The 15,347-nt window shown below is 39.6% G+C and overlaps 1 protein-coding gene across 2 annotated transcripts; it reads left to right on the top strand.

Moving 5' to 3' along the window:
* Positions 1-10: 10 nt before the first annotated feature.
* LOC122076763 (protein disulfide isomerase-like 1-6) lies at positions 11-15,219 on the top strand. Of its 2 annotated transcripts, none has more exons than XM_042642282.1 (13): positions 11-98; positions 260-851; positions 949-1,078; positions 3,213-3,378; positions 3,658-3,776; positions 4,154-4,234; positions 4,311-4,403; positions 4,499-4,570; positions 4,667-4,735; positions 11,875-11,955; positions 12,637-12,771; positions 14,780-14,833; positions 14,914-15,219. In XM_042642282.1, exons 2-13 carry the CDS (start codon positions 289-291, stop codon positions 15,031-15,033), a joined length of 1,683 nt encoding a protein of 560 aa, XP_042498216.1. In that variant the 5' UTR covers positions 11-98; positions 260-288; the 3' UTR covers positions 15,034-15,219. The 2 variants fall into 2 exon arrangements, with proteins under 2 accessions (XP_042498216.1, XP_042498215.1); XM_042642281.1 differs by having other exon boundaries at positions 42-147; positions 4,314-4,403.
* Positions 15,220-15,347: the final 128 nt, after the last annotated feature.

The raw sequence follows: 15,347 nt of genomic DNA, 5'->3' as shown, positions 1-15,347 counted from the left end.
TTTTTTTTTTTTTTTTTTCGGGAAATTGAAAAATTCCCTTCCCTTTTATGTTTATTATGCTTAAATTGCTGCTTGATCTGCGCTGGTCTTCTTCTAGTGTATGTGCGCATTTAAGTACACAATTTTGTTTACTTCTCTTTTCTCAACGCAAGTCTCAGTTCCTTCTTTAATCCTTTTTCAATTGTTAATCTTGTAGAATCTCAACTCTTCGCACTCTTCAAAGAAAACCCAACTGACGAATTGCTTGCACTTTGCCCAGATCTTCTCGGGATTGCTGGCAATTCGCGGATGAAAATTCCTCAAAGCGATCAACATTTTTGTCGCTCATCAGTCATTACAATGCTCATCACGAAGCCAACTTCCAGATTCGTCTACTTCACCATCGGTCTCCTGCTATTCCTGTGTTTCATCGTCCCCATCACGGCCTCTGAATCCGTTACAAATGCTAATGATGACAATGATTTGGAAGGTTTTGAAGAGCTATTAGCGTTGGATGAAGAAGAACAAGAGCACAAAGATGCTCAAGTAAGATCTTCTGAGGCTGAGATTCTGACCAAGGCGCAGAGAATCGTTTTGGAACTCAACAATGACAACTTTAAGCGGGTTATCGATGGTAATGAGTTTGTTCTGCTTTTGGGTTATACTCCTTGGTGTGCAAGAAGTGCAGAGCTGATGCCTCAATTTGCTGAGGCCGCAACGGTTCTTAAGGATGTGGGTAGTTCCCTTTTGATGGCTAAGCTGGATGCGGAACGCTACCCTAAAGCGGCTTCCAAGCTTGGCATCAAAGGCTACCCTACACTGCTTCTCTTTGTCAATGGGAGCTCTCAAGCGTATACCGGTGGATTTACTGCGTAAGTTTCTTCCTTTTTTCTTAATTATATCTTTTGTTCAACTATTGCAGGCTTGCGGCAGCTTGATTTTACACTTTTTGGGGTAATCATTTTTCAGGGAGGAAATAGCGATTTGGGCAAGGAAGAAAACTGGTGCCCCTACTATTAGATTGAACTCGATAGCTGAGGCTGAACAATTCCTCAAGAAGCACCCAATGTTTATCATTGGGTTGTTTGAGAAATTTGAGGTATCTGACCTTTTGTTTCCAATGGAAATTAGTCACATATACTGATTAAATTTATAGATGTCCGATTCTGAACTGAAAAAAAAGTTGTTTTTATTTTGTCTGTTGCTGGTTTTTCACCATATTCTATCAAATTCACATCATAAATGACTCTCTAGAGGATGCCACTTCTTGTTCCCTTTTCTTTTGCTGAATTCTGTGTCATTGTGATTATGGTGGTTTGTGCTCCTATTATAGGAGGTAGAAATCTTTAATTTCCTTAAGGCTACCTCTGAAACAACTGATGACCGTAACACAAACGAGATCCAGTATCATCCTCAACAAATTTGGGGTAGTCTGACAGGGCGCTTATGGGAATATATTAAAGTTCATGTATTTCTCTTACTTACGAAAGGAAGACGGGAACTAAAACCCTTTCGCTTCTGCAAAATATGTGAAAATTGTTAGGAAATTGAAACTCAATTTAGACTTATGGTGGTACAAATAAATGGGAACTAGCTTTGTGTTATAGAAGGTGCAGGAATATTCCTGGTTTGCATGCTTATATCTGCCACAGGGCAGGATGGTTGGGGATGAAGTTTTGTGGACAGGTAATCCCAAGGTTCCCTGCTCGTGTATCATGTTTTCGGTCCAACAGGAGTATGCTAAGTGGCAAACAAAGCATTGAAAAATCTGGGACTACCAAAAAGGTGCATAGATCACTCGGAGGAGCATGGACATACATGGGGTGGGGTGTGCCTATATATATGAGGCTGTATGGTTAATTTGAGCTTGAAATTCGGTATGTGGCCAATCTAGACCAACAACAACACAACACAACACAACTCAGCCTTATCCCAACTGACTGGGATAGGCTACATGGATCCAAGGGCCAAAAGAAAAAAAAAAACTTTTGGACATCCCACTCACGAATCGGCAACCCGGATCATAGCCCTCAAAGTAGCTCTGTTCGATACCATACTTTGGTGAAGACTAACTTTTGCATGTCTCTTTTTACTAACTCATCAATGATCGTTTTTGGCCTGCCCCTAGCCCTTTTAGCTCCATCCATCTGCATCTGGTCACTCCTCCGTACTGGGGCATCCAAAGGCTTCCTTTGTACATGCCCAAACCATTGTAACCAACATTCTCTGAGCTTATCTTGGATTAGGGTAATTCCTAAATCGGTTCTAACCTGGTCATTTCTTATTCTATCTCTCAGGGTTTTGTCGCTCATCCATCTCAACATCCTCATCTCCGTCACATTCAACTTATCCATGTTACGCTTCTTGAATGGCCAATATTCTGCACTATACATCATAGCTGGTCTTATGACAGTCTTGTAGAATTTTCCCTTAAGCTTTAGAGGAATCCGTCGATCACATAACACTCCAATGGACAACCTAAACCATTGCGTAGATATCCGATGATAGGCATTGTCACATCACCTTCCATGTGGCACAAATAAAGTGTGCAGAGCAGAAATATTTTGGCCCTGGAAATCTTTTGCTAAAATGACTATATAAATAGATAAAAGAAAGGAAGAAGGAATACAACAGAACGATGACATTCTATTGTTCTGGTGGAATTTGTAAATATGGTCAACCTTCCCATTTCATGTTCTTAACTAATTGCCACTCTATGTATCACTTTTGATTCTGCCAACTATATCAAACTCTTCTCAAACCTACCAGCAAATCTTTATTGAGGGGAGAATATTCTTTGCAAAATCCATGAGTGACCTTATTTCTAGGAGAAAGCCTTCTAACAAGAGTTCAGATCCTTTGCATGTACGTTCACCTGAACATACACTTCATGTTCCAACACCTGCCCCTTTTGTTTCCATAAATACCCCTCATCACTCTTTAAATGGCACTAAGTGGGATATGTGTTGGCACCTAAAGTGTTATGTACAGGTGAACCGTGAATGTACGTGCAGGGGATCTCAACTCTTATAACTACACCTTTCTCTGTGTATGCATTATGTTTCGAAGTAGGTAAGTTGATTGATTACCTATTCATTCATAGGAGAGGGCATGGAAAGTCAAGCATCTTTCTTCTAACCACACCTATACTGTTGTTGTTCAAATGACGTGGCATTTACCTATCTCCCAGTTATGTTTTTCTATGCTACTAAATTTGTTTAGTTGTGATTCAGGGTCCTGACTATGAAGAATTTGTGAAAGCAGCAAGTGAGGGAAATGAAATCCAGTTTGTGGAAACTTGCAATGCTGAGGTTGCCAAAGCTCTTTTCCCAGATATTGCTACTAGAAATCTTTTCCTTGGTCTTGTCAAAAGTGAGCCTGAGAAATATGCCCAATTTGGTATGTCGCTGATTTTTCTTATGCAAGTTATTTCTTCAAGCATCCTGCAATTTCATTCATTGTTGATTAAGGCCAAAAAGATTGATGGTATGATCTCAAAGTGCTTGCTTGCTTTTAAAATTTCTCTAATGTGGTGTTTTATCCTGAACTTGTGGGCTGGTATACAATTAAGTGCTTGAATTTTCATTTTTCTCCTGTGTTGGGTGAATATTCTTTTGCATTCATCTTAAGTAGACTATCTTAATGGTTAAGGTTCCTAATTATTTTTTGGTGCTGCAGATGACACCTTCAAAAAGGAGAGAATATTGGAGTTTCTGGAATATAACAAGTTTCCGCTGGTTACAATGCTGTCTGAACTTAATTCTGTTAGAGTCTTTTCCAGTCCTGTCAAACTCCAGGTTGCTATTATTTTTTCCCTATTTAGCTTTGTATTTTTATTTTATTTATTTATTTTTTAAGATCAGTCATGTAATTAATTATTTTAATATGGCTGTGTCTCTGTCCAATGATATCTAAAGGTCAACCTACCGGCAACCCAATAGACACTTCGATAGATACTGTGGCCTTGTGTCTAAATGGCACTGCCTACTCTGAATCTCTTTGACTGCAAGCAGATTTTGTCCTTCAACATACTCAATTTTGGGAATACAAAGACCTTTTGTTTGACATTTTTATTCGTTAACACCATCTTAATTGATCTCAAATTATTCTTGTTGTAATTAAAATGCCTTTTAGAAGGAATATTATTTAATGGCCTTCGTCAATTTGTATCCAGGTTTTCATCTTTGCAAGTACTGATGAGTTGAAGAATCACAAGGACCTTCTTCAAGATGTCGCGAGAAAGTTCAAATCAAAGGTACTTAATTTTACCCAAGTCAGAATTATCACTCATGTTTTAATAGTCTATGCTTCTACTAACAGTATTCTGGCAGCAGATAATGTTTTTATTTGTAGACATTGCAGAGGAAAACCTCGCAAAGCCCTTTTTGTCATTATTTGGGCTTGAAGAATCACAAGAGACAATTGTGAGTTTTCCTATCTATTGCAAATTTCACTTGTTAGTAATTGCCACAGGAGGAATTTAACTTATGCTAGTTATATCCTCATGGTGTGCAAACAGGTTACTGCTTTTGATAACAAAATTTCCTCAAAGTACTTGTTGGAGTCAGATCTAACAATGAGCAGTTTAGAGGTAACATTCCCACTGCATATGCTTCTAATTATTTGGGAAAAATATAAATTCAGGCAGCTAAGGCTTCACCCCTCTCTCTCTCTCTCTCTCTCTCAGGAATTCTGCTCAAGGCTTCTACAGGGTACTCAGCCACCTTACTTTAAATCAGAGGCCATACCAGATAATGTAAGTAACATCTTTGTTTATTTTCTCTCACTGCTAAGAAGAGAGTACAAGTCCTGATGGACAGACATATCTTGGATAGCCTCATAGCTCTAAACTCTAGGCTAAGAAATCCTTGTTTGTCGTGTTTCAACTTGTTGGATATTGCTAGGCACTCTTTGATTGGTCATTGACTTATCACTTTTCTGTGGCCTAGTTTGATTTTGCAGATGGAAATCAGAATTATTGTTTCAACATTATATTTGATAGATGATGTTAGTTATTAGCAGTCCCTATTTTTTTTTTTTTTTTTGGTGTGTGTGTGTGTGTGGTTGAACTGAGTGTATAACTTTGGAAGACCGCTAATGTAAGGCTAGTTCGCACTAAGTAAACAAACCCCAAGAAGAAAACAACCCTCAACCAATATCAGTTCTGATCTTAGACTTAATGCAGAACCGGGGTTAAAAAAAAGAAAACCAATTCTGTTTGGCGGTTGTCTTCAACCTCTAGACAGCAACACAAGAGGCGGTAGAACAAAGAAATGAAAAAGATGGAACTCCCTCGATATCTGTCACAGCTAGGTCTGATACTCCAGGCAAAGAATCGACACAACCTGCCCTCCAAAGAACACTAAGATTCAACTTGAAAGAACCTGCAACAAGAGAGATTGGAGGACCTGAACTAGATCTGGCGGTAGGGTGAATATCGGTTCTGAATCTGCTGTGGAACTCACAAATCAGAAGCGCTTTCGATCTCAGATTCAAATATCTGAATCGCCTTAGGGCTTGCTACTGCTCCTCCAAGTCTCAATCCAACAGATCTGGGTATGAAGAAGATTGAACCAAACTTGATGGGCTGCTACAATCGGCTAACAGGGAAACCGAGAAGAAAACCAGAGATGAAGAATAAGAAGAAATAAAGAGGGAAGAAAGATAGAGAGAGAAAGAGAGTTCGCACAGGGGGGGGGGAAAGAAGGTCACACGACTAATCAAACCACCAAGGTTTCAACCAAACAACATATAATTTCAAACCCCAATCTAACCAATATTGTTCAGCGATTACATATAAATACGAGAAATACATCTCAATAATGGAAACTTGTCTAACCGTTGATCTGTTCTGACAATACAGATGAATGTCTCTTTCTCCCCCGTTAGTTGAACCACTTGGAGGTTCAATGCTTGTTTGTATTCCTTTCGGCGGGTAGCTATTCAGATAAGTTTCTTTCTGATGTGCTGCTAGCTTCCTCTATGTATATCCATACCGCGTTTGGGTTGGGACTTTGGTTTTGACATCCCCCACATGATTGGAGATGGAAGGATTGCCTTGCCCTTCGTCAGAGTTAGGAAATTAACTAAAATTAGAAATCAAAATAGTACTCCTAAGTTTTTACTTCTAAAACAAAGAGAATCAAATATACTGAGACTGCTTCCCTAATTATCAACTACCAACCCTTGCCAGACCAGTATATTGGTTTGGTTGGTTGTGTCTTGGCTTAGGCCTCCATAGTGGGTCAGTCCGGTCCTGCCAAGCCAAGGCATCTACATCAAGACTTGGGGACCAAGCAAAGCAATAACAAAGCCTAAAATAAGGGCTGAACTGAAACTCACAAGTGGATGCATGTTTGGACTGTCAAACCTGGTCAAAAGAGTCCTCAGAATACTGCTGTAGGTTCCTAAACAGTGGTTGAATCAGACCTGAGAAAGGATGGCTGAACCAGCAATTGTCCCTAACAGATTTAGGGTTTCGGCAAGGTAAGGGAGAAATCCTATGGCTTCCTCTGGAGGGCTTCAACAGCCCTCAACTCCTGGTCCAAGGTGGTCCTGATGACCTCAATAAAACCCCAAAATGCTTAGGCAAAACCCTGCTGGTTTGGAAGATATTGAAGAAATTGATGGACAAGAAAACCCTGACAGTTGGCTGATTTTGATCTACCCTTCTGGCTGCTTTCAATCTGAGTTGTATTGGCACTTTTGTACTTCAAAATAGCTTGGATCAATCACTCTCACAAACTGAAACAAAGAAGAAAATAAAGAAAAGAAAATAGAACCAATGGAGGATTGAGAAGAGTGGAAGAGAATGGTAGGAATAATGGGTATCTCACCCCTCAGGTTTTGGGTATCACACCCCCAATGGGTTAGGCATCTCACTTCTCAATAACAGCCTTTCAGCCAAAGAATATTCACCAATAAATTCGTTAATCAAATGTAGCTATTACAATCGATGGGTGTCTCTTTATAGACTTACATGATAGGAAACTAATGGATTGCAATAAATACTTTCTAATTTGTCTAGTTTTCTAGCCAAGTTTAACAGAAACTAATATCTAAACTCAAGGAGGAAACTATCCTAATTACAAATAGAGAAGTAATTGACTAACAAAATAGGAAACTAGGTACTAACACAAATAGAAGCTATTCCTATTATATAAGTAAGTTGTTGTAGCTCTTCTTCTTGAGGTTACTTCCCACCAACTAAAGGACAGGGATCCTTTGGAAGATCTTTTGTAAGCAAAACTTGGACTGATCAATGGAAGATAGCTGGATGCTGAGCTGGCCTGAAGATTGCAAGAAAGGAAGCTAAGTAGCTGCCAAATCTGGGCTGGAAAGACTACTGGAAAACTGCTTATGATGGGTTATTCAGGAAAGCTTTGCCTCGCATGGGCTGGAAAGCTGCTGTGCAGCTGGCCCAGAATAGGCCAGATCTGGGCTGGCTCTTTGGGTGGCTCGATCCATCTACATCAACCACTATGATAGTACTGTAATGCATGAAATGACAAACGATCCCTTCTTATTAACCATCTTTCTTCTAACCTAGTGATGCAGATACGGCTGCCCTTTCTTGGTTGGACCAGCATGACCGGCTTTGGAAGCCAAGAGCCAAGAAGAACAGGTCCAGCCCAGGGTTTTGGTCCAACAAGGGTTGGAAATAAAATTAGTAGTTTACTTAGTATTTTATTTCATGCTTTTATTTTCCAGACTTGAACGTAGGAGTAGGATTTGTTTCCTTGCTTTGGTTTCCTTTTTATAGTTGTTTCCTAGTTTAGGCTAGTTTCCATTTCAGTTAAGTTTCTAATTTCATGTTCTTATTTTCCTATATTTTGGTTGTAATTGATCGAAGATTTAGAGAGAGTGATTTTGATTATTGAATGAATGTGTTGAGTGTGATTCTCCTTTTTTCCCCCTCTCTACTCTGATCTCCCCTCTCTTCCCTAAGGTTCTCCATCAACTTGGTATCAGAGCTGAAGGATCCTATTCCTTCCCCATCTTTCTTCTTCCCTTCCCATTCTCTGTGTCAGATTCCACCGATATTGAGAACAAAAAAAAAAAAAAAATCCCAAAACCTCCCTGCCCTCTGCCTTCTCTGTTCCTTCCGGCGCAGCAAAAAAAAAAGAAGAGAAAAGGAGCAGCAAGAAGAAGAAAAGAAAAAAAAAAGAACCGAGAAGAAAGAAAAGTCGAGAAGAGAGATAGAAGCTAGAAGAAAAGAAGAAGAAGAAGTAGAAGTAGAGAGAAGACGAAGAGACATACCTGGTTCCCAGTTTCTCGCCTCCCGCTGCACGTCGACCTTCGTCATTGCGAAGTCCCCGCAGCTGATTGAAGTCACCACCGCTGATCACAACCCCATGTAAGTCACGATCCATTGTTGGAGTCGGCGATCCCTGGTTTCTGCCTCTACTTGCCGTAGCCAACACCATTTCAGTCGGCCACCTCACAGGATCTCAGTCGGTCACCTGGATCTCTCTTTCTCCTTCCTCCTCACTGCCCCTTCAGTCAGCCAGCAGTAACTTTTTTCTTCCACACGATTTCTTTTTGTTTTTTTTTTCTTCCCTTAATTCTTCTGATTTTCCAGAATTACCCCTCTTTTATCTATTAATTCCTTCTATCCCTCATTTTTTTTTCTTATTTACAATTAGACCCCTGCCCATATGTGATACACCCTTTTGTTGTTTACTTGAATCTCAAGTAATTACAATTCTGCCCTTCCCAAAAAAAAAAAAGAGTTATTTCCTATTCTACCATATATTCTTGAGTGCTATTTTGTTAATCATCACCATGGTTGCCAATAGTGAAGTTGTTCAGCAGTTGAATTCTTATAAATGAGAAACTGATACAAAATTTGATGCTCTCACTAACATGGTCACGTCCCTAAAAACAATGGTGGAATCTATGCAAGTTTCTATTGATCGTTTGGTGGCAGCAGATAAATGAAAGAGTCCCATTCAATCTGGGGATTCTTCCAACACCACTCCACAGGATCCGCCAGTAACACTACCACCACCACCACCACATCATACACCACCACCACCACCTGCACCACCATATGGGACTAGTAGACATGATGATGGAGCAGAAAAAACAGCAAAACTGGATGTCCTTGATTTTTTTGGAGACAATAATCCAGAATTGTACCTTGACTGGATTCACAGTTTAGATACATTCTTCAGATGGTACGGGTTGACTGAGGCTCGAAAGATCCTATTTGTAGAGGCCAAACTGAAAGGCACGGCTCGAGTCTGGTGGATCAAGCAACAACAACAGAACCGAACCCGAGGCATTGGTTTGGTCAATACTTGGGCTGAAATGTATGAAGTCATGAATCGGCGATTCTTGCCTTCTGATTACAAGCAACGCATGCATCTCAAGTTTGCACAGTTGAAACAAGAGAATTTGACCGTTGAAGAGTATGTTGCTAGATTTTATTATTTGGCCACTCGTTCTGACTTTGAGTGGGATGAAGAAGTCTTAGTAGCCCAATTTCGCAATGGTTTGCACCCTCAACTTAGTGCTGCCCTTGCATCTAGTCGACTACCTACCATGGAAGACGCCGTACAAGTAGCATATCAGGTTGAGGAAAGTCTGAAACGCCCATACAACCGGAAAATTTTGCAGATACTTTTTCTCGAGGTACTAGTTCCGTTTGGCAGCAGTCTCCTACCCAAGAGAGGTCATCTAGCAAACCACAGACTAGTGCTACATCTATGGCCTCTTCACGACCTAGTCGGCCGTATTCTCCACCTCGACATGTCTCTGAAATGTCATATTCACGGCCTACTCACCCATACTCACCCCCCTCGGCGTGGTTCAGATAAACCTTCTGATTCTTCAAAATTTACAGTTTGGTGCTACTCATGCCATGGATTTGGACATATCAGTGCTCAATGTCCCTAGCCGTTTGGTTGCTTTTATTGATAAGGATTCTCCTATACCATATATTCCCGAAGAGCAACTTGGTTCTGACACAGTTGATTTAAGAGGAGCGTGCAACAGGTGAAGTCAATGACACTCTCAGTGACGAGGACCAACATCCTTTTTATGTCATTCGTCATGTGTTGACCACTCAGAAGGCCACTGAAAATGAAGATTGGCGCCGCAGTAGTATTTTTCAGACTCGTGTGAAGTGCAATGATCAGTTGCTAACCTTGGTCATTGTTGGAGGCAGTTGCACTAATGTTGTCTCTGAAGACGCTGTTCGTAAGCTGGGATTGAATACAGAACCACATCCTAATCCTTACAGGGTTGCTTGGGTGAACAACACTAATCTCAAAATCATAGATAAGTGCTTGGTCACATATTCTATTGGTGGATTTAAGGATACAGTCCAATGTGATGTCCTCCCTCTGAAGGTGTGCCATATCCTTCTTGGTCGACCTTGGTTGTTTGATAAGAAAGTACAGCATTGTGGCTATGCCAATACCTATGCCTTCAAGCATGCCGACAAGACTATGAAGTTTCATCCTGCCAAAGATCTCCCTGAAATTAAGCTCAAGAAGATGGTGGGATCATTCCTCATTCAGCGTATTCCTTCAGACGGTCTCCTCGGTCCTTTCCCTAACTCGACGGAGTCGAGTTCTTTTCAGAGGAGGAGAGTTGATGCAGATACGGCTGCCCTTTCTTGGTTGGACCAGCATGACCGGCTTTGGAAGCCAAGAGCCAAGAAGAACCGGTCCAGCCCAGGGTTTTGGTCCAACAAGGGTTGGAAATAAAATTAGTAGTTTACTTAGTATTTTATTTCATGCTTTTATTTTCCAGACTTGAACGTAGGAGTAGGATTTATTTCCTTGCTTTGGTTTCCTTTTTATAGTTTTTTCCTAGTTTAGGCTAGTTTCCATTTCAGTTAAGTTTCTAATTTCATGTTCTTATTTTCCTATATATTGGTTGTAATCGATCGAAGATTTAGAGAGTGATTTTGATTATTGAATGAATGTGTTGAGTGTGATTCTCCTTTTTTCCCCCTCTCTACTCTGATCTCCCCTCTCTTCCCTAAGGTTCTCCATCACCTAGCCTCCTCTGACCCTTGGGACCAACAAAGGGTAGTACATGAATATTCACCTATTGTCCATCAACTATGCCTTTCAGCCTGATCTTAGTCTCTGACTCACCCATTGTGGACGAACCTTGTGGAGGAACCCTTAGGTTTTCGGGACATTGAGTAAAGTGAAAAATTCCTATTAACAAATGAGAAAGGAGTCAAGATCCAAAGATCTCATATTGCAAACGCTCCTCAACCTTTGGAGTGCAGCAGGTCCCTAGATAGGATTTTCCCCAAAAGCATATGCATGGTCTTATGGCATCAAGCTTGGCTAACTCATTTTTTATGGAGTTTTCCCTCTGGTCTCTGTCACCTTATCATTGGACTTCTGGTTATTTTCCTTTGTTGTAGGATTGCTTCAATTTTCTCCCAGATCCAAAGCTAAAAACTTTGGATCATACTCAAAACAATTTCTGCCTCCCTAACTTGATGTCCTGATTTCATCAGTCCCTTTATCCCTTTTTTTTTTCTTTGGTGTGTGTAAGAGAAGAAAAAGAAAATAGGGAAAAACACTCATCTATCTAAGATTGACTCAACCTTGTGGTGTTCTTCTTTTCGAGCCATAAAATATTCTGTCTTCAACAAAAAAATCCTGTTACTGCTTTTACTATTCAGTGCATTATTTCTCACTTTTCCTGTAATCCCAAGCTAACTCCACCAAACTTCTGAACTGTTGTTTTATCTTATGCCTCTATTGAGTTTTGCTGTCTATTGTGCCTTTAAGAGTTTTGTCATTGACTTGCTGAGTTTCCTAGTTTTGCTTTGATGACCAATTTTAAATATGGGAGCCTGTTTAATATTTGAAAACTTTGTTTACTGATCACCGGACGATGGTTTTGTGCTATGTATCGCAGAAGGGCAAAACTATCCAGACTGTAGTGGGAAGGACATTTGATGACATTGTTTTGAGAAGTCCCCAGAATATTTTTCTAGAGGTAGGTTTGTTGGGCTTGAACTGGCCCTTTCATCTCTTCTAAATGTGCTTTTACATTGGACTTTATTTTTTGGGGGGCAGGTGTTTCACTAAATTCATTACTGAGAATCTAAGGTTCTATATCAGAGCAGAGGTTGGTTGTTTGCAGCCTATGCTGATCCGGATTGGATAGTCCATACAAGGGACCAGCTAATCCAATAAAAAAGGCCTGTAAGACTTCTGGAACTCCCAATTCTAGGTTTAATACATCAGACTAGTCCAGACTGATACAGATATTGATCAGACTGTCAAGACTACCAATCTGTAAAACCACTGTGGAAAATGGTCATGTTATGTTGAATGTAGAGGTTACACCTATGCCTGAACCCAAGCTGTTAACTGGATACGGCAATACAAAGGTCAAGGAGTTCTTATGGTGTTTTTTTACTTTGTTTTCAAATGCTGGATTGGCCAAGGTTGAGCACTGACATGAGAGCGAAGTACTGAACTTGAACCAGACATTAATCAGGTTCAAAATGGCCAAACCCTGTTATCACTGGGTTTGGATTGGGCTGGGTGCTGACAGGTTGAGTCAGGATTGCCACCTCTATGCTTGACCTTTTTGTTTAAAAGTTATATAATTTTATGTTGTACTTTCATGGAACTTTTAATTAATCTTTGAGCTTCTTTGTCAAAATGGAAGGTTCATACACCTTGGTGCATTGACTGTGAGAAAACAAGCAAACAAATAGAAAAGCTGGCTAAGCACTTCAAAGGGTTGAATAGTCTAATTTTTGCCAGAATAGATGCTTCCACAAATGAACATCCAAAGCTACAGGTATGTGATTTCCAAGTATTACATATTAAGATTAGGAACCTGCAGTGGTTTTCATGGAATCAAAACATGTGCAGTTGTGCACTTTCAGAATGTGGATTATAATGGTAAAATGTTCCCTGCACAGGCCTCATGCACAAATACCTTCCAGATGGCCCTAATAGTGCTCAAATTTTATGGAGAACTCGTAAATGTTTTATCTATCCAATGACAAGTCTTGCAAACCCCAATTTCCCACTTTGGACATACAAAGCTTTGAAAATTTTGACCAATTAATACAAGTGTAAAAGTCCAACACATAGTGGAGCATACTATGGAGATGATATCTGAATCTTGACATGTTGCTAACCCGAGGGTGAACTAACCATTCAATAGTCAGTCTGACTGGAGGAGCCCCCCAAGTGGCTCAAAAATGGTGGACCATCAAGATAAGATTATGTTGTTGGCCTGTGTAAAGGATATCTTCCTTTGGAGTCGTTATATAATGGATTTTCTTCTTGATACCCCTTAAGGTGTCAAATAATTTGTGACCCTATGTTTATGTCCTCTTAGTTTATGACTCTTCTTTTAGTAAGGGTAAAATTTAGTCATTTACACTTGTACTTGGAAGATGTTAACAACTCTTGACAATGACATTAATCATACTTTCAAATTATTTTGAATTAACTTTTACGTAAATAATTTTGGAAATAAGACAAGGGATAATCAAAAGAAGGTTGTAAGTTCTATATACACCTATAGAGATGTCATTCAGACAGTCCCATCATATAAACCGTACTCAATCCCTCTTGATGAACTTTCTGGACTGTAGTCTCTGGATGCTTATAGAAAGGTCATTTTCAGCCACAAATTTACCTTTCTTTGCCACCCTTTTTGTGTGCGGGTGGTAGAAGGTTCACTGTACAACTGAGCTTTATTATCCACGGAACTTTAGCATCAGTTCTCCTCAAGCCGAGGCAATGGTGCAACACATTCCTACTTTACTGAAGATTGATGAAAGTAGGCACCACCAATCCACTGAATATGAGTATCTGCAAGCTGATTGATGGTCCTTATGGATGGTGTACAAATCAACCCTGACCTCAATTTCGTGAAGTGGCAGCTACTACTAGCTAGTTTGACATGAAAGTGGAGACTTACGTGTATATGAATGGGAATCAGAACTCCATAAGAATAATCTGCAACCACAGGTTGGTTCTTTCTTTTCACAGTTACAAGATATCAACCAAAGAATGTCCAGTATACAGATGTAGATCTTGTCAGATAAAAGCCTAAATCATTCTGCATTAGAGTTTGCTTAGAAAATACATTTGTTTGACTGTGACTTGAAATATACAAGTATTCTACATCGTTCCTCCAATAAGTTGTCTTGGAGAGTGCAAATATTGCTAGCTACAAAAGTAACATATGTAATTTTTCTGGGTAAGTTGAATAAAATTTCATACGGTTATATATTTGCCGACATCTAACAATATGCACTTAATTAGTCTACAATTCTGCTTAATAGGACTATCTTCTGGTCTCTCCCAAATATACCATCATCCCAAAGATTAGGAAAATGCTTCCTGTCAGTTTAAAAATGTCTAAAGTTCAGAAGTAAACTGACCGAGACCACCATACAACACTTATATTTTCTAAACCGTTTCAACAAAGGCCTCTACATAAAAAAGATTATTTATATTTCCATTCTCAAGTTTCTTGTTACTAGTTTGATTGTTGAATATTTAATTAAAAATCCATTTTCTTAACCAAGGTTTCTAAAGTTTTCTTTTGATAGGTGGCAAGATTTTACTAATGAGCTTGGGAAGGAAAATGACAAACCGATCAACTCTTTAAACCATCTAACTGTGCGAAAATTTTCATCAGGCATAATTGGTTTAGCTGTTCCGAAGCTAATTAAAGAAACTAAATTTGGTTCATGGAAATAAGACCTAAGCTATTGTTTTAATAAAATAGTGAGGTTATGAAGATAAAAATGAGCATTGATGCTAAACTGACCGTGATTTTGCAGATAACTGGCTACCCAGCACTGTTGTTTTACCCCTCTACTGATAAATCAAATCCGGTAATTATGACATTGAACATTAGTATTGATTGTTTTGTTTTTTTAAGCCTTGCATTGCCTGAAACCCATCACTTTTGCAGATCAAACTTCCTGCCAAGTCAAGCTTGAAGGACTTGGCTGCATTCATCAACAATAATGTAAAGGATGCAGGGGAGGATGGAAAACCAACTCAGGATCAACCGGGGAAAGATGAACTATGATACAGAAGCAGGTTCCAGTGACAACACTGATATTTCAAACCCTGGAAAATTTTCAACTTCCATAGAGTTTGGTCAGAGGAACTTAGAGAATTTTATAGTGTTATTTAATCCATACAGTTTGCACAAATAATCTGTATACTTCCAGTGAGACAGGTTATAATTTCATACGGTTTTTTTATAGGGTAATTTACAACGCCACCCCCTAGAGAATGCCAGTATTATAGAGACACCCCCTTTCTTTCACCAAATTAGACTCGGACCCTCTACTGTCAGTCAGTGTTACAGAATATACCAAGAATGCTGATATCAACAGT

The sequence above is a fragment of the Macadamia integrifolia genome, chromosome 4 (genome assembly GCF_013358625.1).
Source record: "Macadamia integrifolia cultivar HAES 741 chromosome 4, SCU_Mint_v3, whole genome shotgun sequence".
Classification (NCBI taxonomy): Eukaryota; Viridiplantae; Streptophyta; class Magnoliopsida; order Proteales; family Proteaceae; genus Macadamia; species Macadamia integrifolia.
Note: the sequence above shows the minus strand (reverse complement) of the source record. Positions and strands in the feature narration are given on the sequence as shown.